Source organism: Morone saxatilis, unplaced genomic scaffold (assembly GCF_004916995.1).
Source record: "Morone saxatilis isolate NCDOM2014 unplaced genomic scaffold, NCSU_SB_2.0 Contig11, whole genome shotgun sequence".
Taxonomy (NCBI): Eukaryota; Metazoa; Chordata; class Actinopteri; family Moronidae; genus Morone; species Morone saxatilis.
In genome coordinates this window covers 11,224,144-11,235,680 of record NW_023339663.1, presented here as the reverse complement: position 1 = coordinate 11,235,680, position 11,537 = coordinate 11,224,144, and the positions used below count along the sequence as shown (strand labels likewise).

Sequence of the window (11,537 nt, the reverse complement as noted above, 5' to 3'; positions counted from 1 at the left end):
TCACGGAGGCCTGCTCAACTGTTGTGGAGGACACAGCAAAAAGGGGCGGGACTTGGGAAGGGTAAATTCCCCAGACAGAAAACCAGATAAAGAGGGCGTAATTAATAGAGGAGTGAAAAATAATGCAGAAAACAGGATGAAAATATGACACTGACGTTTGCTTAACATATTACTGTGAGCAAGGTTCCATGAGATCTGTGTGCACTGATCATGGCTGTATTATAGAGCCATAGGAGTGATGAGGAGACTGTAAGAGCGGAAACAGCTCTTCAGTCATGTAAGTTAAATGTTCTCTACGTGAGAACTTATTCAGAGAAAGTGTTTACATCTTGTATTAAGAGCATTAACTCTTTTGGAAAACGACCTCAAGCGAGAGCAAAAGTTTTTCAATCAATCTTTTCTAATGTGATACTTCCAAATGTCAATATATATATATATATATATACATTGACGTAAACACAGCTAATATAAGACTCCCGTTGAAAAAAAGAAGGTATATGGATATACTTTGTGAATGAGTTGTGTGTCTGACCTGACAGGCAGTCTGTTTCTGAGGCTTCTGTTCTTCAGACTGTAGCTCCTCTTCATCCTCACTGTCTGATTCAAACAGGTAGTACTCTCCTGAGTGGAGCACTGTGAGCAGAAGAAACACGTTACAATCTTGTTTACCTCGCTATATGGAGATTATGTATAGAATCAGAATCAGAATCAGAATCAGAAATACTTTAATAATCCCCGTGGGGAAATTACTTCAGAACTGCCTCACACTTCACTCTCCCTTGTGGTAATCCAAGATAAATACCATAAACCCGTACCTGTAGCATGGTCCAACCACGGCTGGTGCCACTTTTTCTTCCTCGACTTTTTCTTGTCTGTCTGGGTCTCTGTAAGGAAACAAGTTTTTGGTTGGAGGAAGTGCTGCACAACATAAACATACAGATGGTTTTACTAATCTTGGAGTTTTACTACTAGTGGAATTAAAATATGATTGTAACCTGAGGGTGGCGCTAGAGAAGGTCATGGGGTTATTAAAATTAAATGCATTTATCTTTTAGCAGATTTCATGGCCTATTGCCAGTAAGATTATTAAGAACAACTTAATAATATAACTCGGGTGATAATAAAATAACTTAATTTATATAACACCTTTTAAAAAACAAAGTTACAATGTGCTTTACAATAAAACAAAACAATATGTCAGGGCTATAGGCAATCACGGAGCCCAGTGGCTATCGACTGAAGACAATTTGCCTGGAGGTAACAGCCAATGTTTCAGGGCGTCAGGTGTGACCAGCAGAACCAGATAACAGATATCAGGGCGAAGACTTCCTCTGCAGTCCGATTAGCAACTTTATACGCAAGACTGATGAGAAAGACATTTTGGCTAATGTCTATAAACAGTTATCTGCATATGAATGTACATAGTTTAATTTATTGTCACATGAAAACCTCTCCAGTATTCATGAGCTTATGTTGTGTTTAGCGTAAAATATTCTGCAAAGTAACTAAAGCTGTAAAATGACAATATGTCCTCTGAAACCTCCTGGACAGACTGATGACATCACCACTTTTAGGCCCACAGTCAGTGGACTAACAGTGATGACAATAAAATGAAACCTAGCGAATGATGCATCTTACTGCTTCTTCAAAATAAGACTGATTACCCTACGGGCTAAAAACAAGTTGACAACCATGTTACTGACAGGGACATAGCAAATATGGCAGTTGTTTACTGACTGGTTTTAGCAGTTTGCAGAACGTTTTTACAGTCAAACAGTGAAGCAGCGAGTCCTACCGACAGTCTGACTCTCGTTGGAATCTCCACTTGTTTTGTGTCCATCTCTGCACTTCTGCTGCTTGGAGCGAATTCTCTGCATCCTGAGAGAAGAGGACAGGAACAGCAAGGAAAGGAGACAGAAGAATGGAACTTAAACTCTCTTTTGAAGCCATGCTCTATGTATTCTAGCATCTACCTGCTAGATCTTTTGCCTACTGTATATTAAGATACATACACATACATACAAAGAGCTTAGGTGCTAGATTCGGCACACAAATTTAATTTGGAAAAATGTTTTGATTCAGTGGTATACACCATGTTTGAAGGTCATTAGTCATTAGTTTTGCAGGTGTTTAGTCAGAGGATCACCAAACTTGGCAAAATGTTGTGCTAGTTAAGTAGACTTAAAGATATTTCACCATGGATATAATGGCAAACCATCCAATAGTTGTTGGGATCTTTCACCAAACACCCAAAATAACAACAAGTTAAAGGGGAACTTGGCAACTTTTCTCAGCTTAATAAACCCTGTTTAGAAATCAATTTGGATGGGTTAAATTGGCCTGTCCGGTGAAAATGGTGACCCCACCCCCCTCAGGCGGACCCAGGGCTGAAAACCAACCTTGCAACTTTGGGACTGGCCGTCCCGGAAAATTGGAAAATAGGAAGTGTCGTTGAGAACGCGAGACATGGGGGAGCCGAAGAAACACGAACGGGCTTGTTACGGCAATTCCACATAAACGCACACGCCGGGCCCTCAATAACGGTTTAGTGTATAATGTATTTACCACCTCGGTAGATTTGCTCCCACACGAAAAAGGTTTTGCCGGCGAAAAAAGGGCCACATCACGCAAGCGGTTAGAAACGGGGAGGAGGGGGCTGCCGCAAGTGAGTTTTTTTTTACGACGGTTTGCTTGAAAACACGTCCAGAGCTGTAGGGGAGGCTCGTTGAGAAAACATGCATGACAAAAGTGAAAACACAAGAAATGGCTAGAGTTGGCCAAGTTCCCCTTTAAGTTTCTTTATTGAACCCCCCCCAGGGAAAATTAATTTCTCAGTATTTGGAATCATCCTAAGCACTAGGAGCAGTGGGAAGCCACCATGCAGCGCCTGGGGAACAACTCCAGATGTGAGCCAGTGCTTTGGTCGAGGGCACTGAGGGCCCTTTTCCACCAAATTAGTTCTGATTCTGGCACCGGCAATATCTAGCAAACCAGCTCGCGTTTCCACCACTGTTGAGTGGAACCACTGTATTCTGATCATCAACAGAGGGCGCTGCACAATGCACACCGATCTGTAGAATATGACATGCCCCCACTTTGGTTCCCAAGAAAAGGTTCCGAACCAATTTATCCTTGGAGGCCAACTCGAGGTGCAACACTCAATAGTTAAGAATTTCATAATTGGGCTTTCTATTTCTACTTGTTCTCTGATGCATAACTAAAATGCTACTCACGAAAGCAAACTTTAGTTGTGAACACTTACGATCTCTTGAGCTGTGACAGAGATTTCTTCTCAGCTTGTTGGTGGAACTTGATGTTCTTCACAATACTGGCTTTGAAGAGCTCGAACCCCCTGAAAGAAAGAAACGGAAGTCAGTTAATTTGCCAGAAAGTAACTGCCAGTTGGAAGTAACTGTGGAGCTATTATCTACAGCAGCTTCTTTTCAATTAACAAAGAAAGTATGTCTAATTGATTATAGGAGTCTCTGTGTTTGGGGTCTTGTGCTACATCTGTATCTCAGGGCCAACATCTGCTGAAAGTTTTGGCTTGTGACACACATTAAAATGTCATGTCTATATGTATTGTACATTTGTGATGTCTCATCAAAGATTTGTCAGTATTTTTAAATAAATATAATTATTTGTAACAGAGACATATTTTTTTTTTCCTCTAAACCAATCAGAGCCATGAAAGATGAAAAAACACTTTAGGTTGGTGGCTTGAAGATACCTGATTGTTGAGTCTCATTCACAGCGTCTTTATTTGACGACCTGGGAATGAGACTCAACAACACAGAACTGCCTTTCTTGGCTCTGATTGGTTGTTTTCATTCAGGCCCAGTGTATTCTTGCAAATAATTAGGAGCACTAGGAGGAACCTGATTATTTCAGACATTATCTGTCTCATGTTCTACTGTCAGGATATAGTGAAAGTTTCAGCATATATGACAAAAAGTATTTTTTTCTAAAAGTTACCTACTGCAGCTTTAATAATGTGGTGACCCCTAGCATTGGAAGCATTGCCTTAGCTCTTTCATCCAGTCAGTAATCTGTATGTTGTGTCCTACCTAGAGGCCTGTTTGGCAGAAGCCTGCAGCTCTGCCACCACATGCAGGAAGTAGAAACTGAGGAAGACCCTCCTCTGCAGCAGCAGGCAGAGAAAACAGATACTGTCCCAGATGATCCCGGCCTCCTCTACTGGGAGGCTGCAGGTCTTGTCACTCACTGCTTTTGCTGCCAGGGGAAGAAAACACACACACAATGACACATCGTAAGATAAAAGGAATCCTGCAACACTTGAACACACAGTCATTACTATAAATAAAAAAAGCCACCTAATGTTGACATTTTTGTTATTTCTTATACTGTTAAAAATCACTTCATAAGTCAAAGATCCCAAGATAAACGGTAGAAACGCTATAATACATTATATTTCCTTAAATTATATAGATACTATTCCAAATGCGGCCAGTGTTTTGGTGTATTATTATTATTATTGAAGCACTTACGGTCATAGTATCCTTTGACTGTACAAACCAGGCTGAAGAGCTGAATCACCCAACAGAAGCCCTTCTGCATCTCAAACACAAACACACACGCCAGGATCTGAAACACACACAGAAATACACAATTCAGTGTTTTCTAGGTCAGGTCAGTGTTTTTATTCTTGCACACATGTATTCTGTGTGAAGATTTCTCTTTAAACTCCATGACAATGGCTTTCCATAATATTAAAGAATAGAGCGTCCTTCGATATTATCAACAGCTGCAATGGTACTACAGTGCTTTGGTGTCAAAGCTGCACTAGGAAAGTTACAAGCAGTCCAGATGACTTCTCAGTCAGTAGGGCCTTCTCAAAATCAGTCTAATTATTTATCAGTTTTGCAAAAAAAACAATAAAGATCTTTTAAAGTATATTTTGAGTTGATAAGAATCAAATCAGATCCACATGCAGGTGGGAAACAAATGATATACACTGTAATATACAGTGTTTTCAACAGGGGGTCGTATTACTGCAGGGAGCGCCGCCAAATTATTGTTTAATCATTTTGATCATCAAGTGTTTGTTTTTTTAATTAAAGTATGTCTGAAAATACCCACTGACATTAAATCAAGCACATTATGATATATATATATATATGCTATTATGCTGCTGCACTAAGAACAATGCCAACAATCCCTACGGGAACCATCACTGAGACTAATAAGCTGATACACAGTACAGCAACAGTAATCCTAGAAATGCTTGGATACAGGATGGGAGCAAACCTTAAACAGGGCAGCATTCACCGTGGGAGAATTAGATTAGAGGCCAAGATAAGGGCAACACGGAGAGAAGTTAGCCAGCTAGCAGAGCTACAGAGGGGCAACATGGTGAATAAAGGGGCACCAAGGAAATACACCAAGCTCTCCATACCTGAAGCACTCGAAACTGCCAAACAGAGACTAACAGCACTGGCCACCCGGTTGAAGAGATACACCAAGGAGGCAGAGGCCAGGAGAATAAACAAGCTGTTCTCCACTGAACCAGCCAAGGTGTACTCTCAGTGGCAGGGAGGAAATAACAGCAGGTCAGACCCACCAAGAGCTGAGGTGGAAGAATACTGGAAGGCCATATGGGAAAAAGAGGCATCACACAACCCAGATGCCCAATGGCTAGTGGACCTAAGAGCAGACCACAGCAACCTCCCAGAACAAGAACCAGTAACCATCTCAATGGCAGACATCCAAGAAAGAGTGTCAAAGATGAAGAGCTGGACGGCACCAGGCCCCGATATGATCCATGCCTACTGGCTGAAGAAGCTAACAGCACTCCATGACACCTAGCAGCACAGGGATGAACCAGCTGCTAAGGGATGGGTCCCACCCAGAGTGGCTAACCAGCAGGCAGGACGGTCCTAATCCTGGAAGGACCCTGAAGAAGGACCCATCCCATCCAACTACTGGCCAATAACCTGTCTCTCCACAACAGTGGAAGGCCCTGTCAAGGCATCATGCGGCGGCTAAGATGAGTAAGCACGTATGCTCAATACATTGAGAGGGGCTCAGAAGGGGAATTGGTAGGCAACACCAGAGGAGCCAAGCACCAGCTACTGGTCGATAGGAACATCGCCCAAGACTGGTAAGAGCAGGGAAGGCACCAACCAGTGTACCGCCTTGGATCGACTTCAAAGAAGCTTACGGGATCCAAGCCCCACACGGTGGATACTGGAATGGTCTGGAACTGGTATAAAGATCAACAAGGAACCTAGGGGCCTTCATCCAGAACTCGATGGGGAATGTGGAAGGACAACCCTAGAAGCCGACTCAAAAGCCAATTGCCCAAGTCAACATCAAATGGCGGCTATACCAGGGAAGATGCGCTATCACCCCATTGCTGTTCTGCATAGGCCTGAACCCCCTTCAGTCAGATCATTACAGAAGACTGGTTTTACGGAGTCAGAATTCCGAAGTGGAGTAACAATTAGCACCTGCTCTTAATGGATGGACATCAAGCTGTCGCCAGGAATGAGCGGAGAAATCGGACTCACTGGATCCACACCACCAGATCTACAGGCAACGACATACTCTGGGATGTCATTTTCGGATTGGGGACAAGGTGCCGGGCCCGGATAGTCTCAAAGAGAGGCAAGATGATCAGGAACAAAGGGGTACCTAACCAGAGGCAAATAGGTGATACCAAAAGACAAGGCTACAAATTACCTTGGAACAGGCTACGGAACCATGAGGAAGCTGCGCAAGGAGGTCAACCCACAACCATAATACTCCGAGAGTTAAAGGGCAAGGTCCTGAAAGTCGCTGAATGCAGGAACAAGTCCAAAGCCATCAAACATGTACGGCACTACCAGTCATCAGAGTACCCTGCTGGAGTCATTAAGCTGGCAAAGGAGGAGATAGAAGCCCACAAGATATCAAGACAAAGAAGCCTCACCATGTATGGGGAGGTCACCCAAATCCAGCACCCTGAGACTGTCGGCAAGCGGAAAACAGGGAGGCCTGAGGACTAGTGAGCAATCAGGGCATATCCCAGGTGAAAAATCAAAAAGTCCAAGAGTTACATCAGGGAAAAAATGGCCACGCAAAAGGATGAACTGGCTAGGCGAATGTCTCAGGCAACAGGGAACCCAATAAGAGTGGGAGGAAGGAAGGAGCGGACAACCTGTGGAGGGACAAGTGGGCTGATATCGAAGGAAGACCACTACCAATGGCTGTGGAAAGGCTGGGACTCACCGAGACAGGCACCAGGAGTCACTGATTATGCAGCACCAAGAACAGGCCCTCAGGTACCAAGAGCCATAGAGGGCCAAGATCTACAAGAGCTAGATCTTGACCACAAGTGCAGACTATGCAAAGGATGCCCCTGAGGCCACATCCAGCACATCATAGCAAGGGTGTATGATGCTTAGCCGGACGCGATGCTTGAGGATGACACAGATACCACCCCCAAAGGAGGGTGAGGAGGGAAGTTTATATATATATATATATAACTTTCTGAAACTGACAATCTGATATTCACACCCACAGTAATTGGCCAGGTGTGTGCAGTTGAGAAAGTTCGCAGGATTTCAACCTTTCTCTCTAACCTTTTCATTCCTCCGACAACCACTTTTGTCACTTTTTGCCTACAAATAAGTGCTATGCCATGAATTCCCATATACATGTGTACTGTTAACCACTTTAATCAGTATTGTGTCATGCCCTTGGATGACCCGCTGTTCAAATTTAGTCTTATTTTTCTGATTCTCCATGCTGCGTATAGAGACACATCACACAGGTGCTGAATTGGTCAATTACAGCTGCCACTTTTCACACAATTGCGTATGTCGAAAATGTTGTGATGATTATTTACTTCTGAAGTGAGGTGGTAAGAACAACAATGTCATCATTTTTTTTTGTCTTTTAAGGATCTGGAATAGTATGGGCTTGTGTACTGTTTGTAATTTACAAGCCTTAAGTCATCATTACAAAGGGGAAGCTGCATCTGTGTTTCAGTATCTGGAGCAACAAGTTGTGTCAATTTTCGATTCAAAGATGCATGGCAACTGAAGGTGTTCTGGTAAGTGGATTTAAAGTGATTGTTAGCCCTGAAAAAATCAATTTGGCATGCAGTGGTATTGGTTGTTGTGAACAGAGCATGAACCTATACACAGGTATACAAGTTTTTATTCTTGTCTGTATCCTAATTGTGTTTTCTGTGTCAAAGACATTTTCTTAAATGTAAATGAAACTGTTTTGCAGTTACATGTATGAATGACAGGGGCGTAAAGATTTAAATATGTACAGTTTATCAATCCTTGCATAAACAAATTTGAGAAATAAGGAATCAAATTCTGAATTAAACATTTCAACTGTAAGTTTATATTCTCAAATGGAACGTTTAATGTTAATGCAAATACTGTATTTAAGTCTCTAGTGTTTTTATGAGCATGAACAGCGAGGAAATGTATTGTGACTTTATTTTTTTGCTTATTTACAAAGGAAAGCATTGATGGATACAGGACAGAACAGTGTTAAGGAAAATAAAATAAATGAAAAGATGCAAACAGTATTTAATTTAGAAAATGATTTATAACTCACCTTTATATTTTATTTTGTTACAGCTTTTTAACAGGATAAATATCATTTTGGACCTTGATTACAACACAGTAAAGGCCTGGAGAAGTGATGAAAAATATGCAAACTGTTTTCAAGGTTTAGTAGAATGTATAATAAACATCATTTATTAAAATAATTGTTGGGTTGTCCACACAGGATGCAGCTGCTGTGAACCATCCCTGTTAACAGTCTCCCTTGATGCTCCCTCAGCAGGAATCCCCATCATTTTGCTCTTCTACAGTACATTGTCCACTACTCACCATTACTTTCTAAAATCATACAGCACGGCCAAGACCTACGTTTTATTTATTTACATTAATTCAACTGGCTTTTGCCCAAAGTCCTTTAAAAATTGGTTGAGTTAAATTGATGTATGTTATTTTTAAGGAAAGCTCCTATCAGAACACAGATGCCATGTCAAAGAACAAGAGAATTAATATTATTAATTAATATGTATTAATATTAGTATATTTAATACATATTAGTGTTGTGCATATTATTATATCATGGAATGGAAATTTGGCCATTCACAAGATACTTTGTCATGGCACTGTGGTCATTTAGAAAATTTGACATTTAGCACTGAAAAATAGAAAAAAGAAATTGTCTTCCAGGAATTCATGAATATCCACACCAAATTTCATGGAACTGGCCAACTGTGTTGAGATAGCATGCTTTGAACAAATGTGTTGTTTGGACAGATGGACAAACAATTTAATTGCCATCAGTCTGCCCCACTAAAACTGACCATTAGAATTAACATGCGTATGCACATGTTACATGAGTATTTCAAACAGCAAGTAGAAAGGGAGGATGCAACAGAGGGAAAGACAAACTAATAACAATAAATAAATAAATAAATAAAACAATCATTCCAAAGATTTTCCAACAAAAAGAATTGGAAGATACTGATAATTTTCCGTTATCTATTATACTCTATTTTTAAAGACAATAATCCTGTAGGGTCACAAATCAAAGTCTATTCCCACTTTTATACTGACAATACCATTATGGAAATGGAAACCTGAAGCAGCAGTGTCAGAACACACAAATATTCTGTAGTAGGAAAAATATGTTTATAATTGATGTTTTACTAATACTGTCTGTTCTAGAGATGACACACAAATACTCATTGAATGTCCGAAGACGCCAAGATTTCTAACCAAGAAGCTGGTGTCACTGTCCATGGTGCTGAAATTGTGTATAATGCTAGGTGCCCACTGAGGTACAATGAGAGAATACATAAGCCCTGCTTCCTTCAGGGGAAGGAACCATTTACATTGCATAAACAAAGACAGCAATACCCTCTTCTAAATCTGTATTTGTCTGAAAGTTTTCCAGATATTTTATACACTGTAACTGCAGTGATGTTTGGTACAAGTTTCTAATCTTCCAAAAAAGCCCTTTTCAGAATACTGGACTGAATGATGTAACAAATTGTAATGTTAACTAACATTCGCCGTCTACTCAAAAATTAATGATAATAGTTGAATGCAGCCACAGAAACTTAACAAAGAAAAAACCTTTGCACCTGGGGGCCCTCCCCTGAAATATAGAGGCCCCAGGCAATTGCCTAATTTGCCCATGCCCCAGGCCAGCCCTGATTAGCAGCCTGGGAGACAAGTTAGTTTGGCTTCTAGGAAAAGGTTCATCATGGCATTATTGTTGCAGCCCAAGAAAGCAACAAAGTTTGGTTTAGGTCTCTTGGTGACTCACACTGTCTGCACAAGGCAAGCAAACAACATATCTACATTCACTGGGTATCTGGAACACCATTTGTTTTCTATACAAGACCATAAACAACATACAGCATACAGACAGTCAGCAGAATGCTATAATAAAGATGGAATTTATTGCCAGCAAATGCATGCTAACACTATCAAGCTGCATGTCCTGCCTAAATGCTACAATACCAGTGTCAGTGCAGCCAGCAATTACTTGAGCCGTCACTCAGACAGACAATGAGTGACTGATAAACAGCACCTTTATCTTCCAACAGCTGAGCTGTGACTCTGGAGGCCAGAGGGTCATTATACTGTCTCCCTGACTGTGGATCCCAGTGGACTTCTATTAACAGTCACCTCCACTGTTGTGTTACAGATTAAAGCTCACAGGCTATCAGTCAGGACAGGTAGGAGTGTTTGAAGCAAGGATGAAGCCTCTTTATGTCAGGACGTGCTTAAAACAAAGCTCAGTTACAATGTAAAAATGTTGACTGGGTTCATCTGTAATGAGCAGGTACCCACTGCTAGGACATATAAACCTTAATCTGACATAAATATGAAATATGAAAATGAACACACAAACACATTAAAGGATTAAAATTGTAATCCTGTTACCTTGTTTGCTAAGATGACATTGTGTGTGTATTTGCACTATAATTTTCATTTGAATTTTTATGTTGTTTGTATTGAGTTCTTCTTCAAACAAACTGTTGTTGTTACTGGTGGAATCACTTCACATGCAGGCAATACATACCCCAAATCCCATAATTTCCCCAAATAACCAAAAAGACCAGCTGTCTGCAAACATAAACAACAATATGAAAGTATCACTTCATCAAAAACGAAATAATGTCAATGAATCACTGTTGTGTTGCATGATGTCTAGCAATAGGAACATTTTCACTCCCAACAAAGTGACTCACAAGAATATGTAAATTAATGTGTGTGTGTGTGTGCGTGTGTGTGTGTGTGTACCTTCAACCCACCATGCCCTATATCAACTTATCTATTTGTCTGCTTGCCTTCCTCCCCTGCCACCATAAATAGAAACTGTCCCAGACACATTACTATTCCTACAACATAATCCAATGCAAGTATAACCTACACCATAGCACAGAAGTGCACACACGCACGCACGCACGCACGCACACACACACACACACACACACACACACAATCGATAACGTCTGATGGAAACGACGGACCCGCACGTTTTAC

General features: G+C 41.1%; 1 protein-coding gene across 1 annotated transcript; it reads right to left on the bottom strand.

The window, feature by feature from the left end:
* LOC118320905 (piezo-type mechanosensitive ion channel component 1-like) lies at positions 1-4,607 on the bottom strand. Its single transcript, XM_035652027.1, has 7 exons — positions 4,509-4,607; positions 4,068-4,233; positions 3,263-3,352; positions 1,796-1,878; positions 816-884; positions 533-633; positions 1-18 (listed from the first exon to the last, which is right to left on the bottom strand). The coding sequence occupies exons 1-7, from the start codon at positions 4,576-4,578 to the stop codon at positions 1-3; spliced, it is 597 nt and encodes a 198-aa protein (XP_035507920.1). The 5' UTR covers positions 4,579-4,607.
* Between the last annotated feature and the right edge of the window lie 6,930 nt (positions 4,608-11,537).

Coding starts and splice junctions, on each gene's coding strand:
- LOC118320905 (XM_035652027.1), bottom strand. CDS start 4,578: ATGCAGAAGGGCTTCTGTTGGGTGATTCAGCTCTTCAGCCTGGTTTGT. Junction 4,234..4,508: donor AGTCAAAGGATACTATGACC/GTAAGTGCTTCA, acceptor TTCCCCTGGCAG/CAAAAGCAGTGAGTGACAAG. Junction 3,353..4,067: donor TCTGCCAAACAGGCCTCTAG/GTAGGACACAAC, acceptor TCTTTCTTTCAG/GGGGTTCGAGCTCTTCAAAG.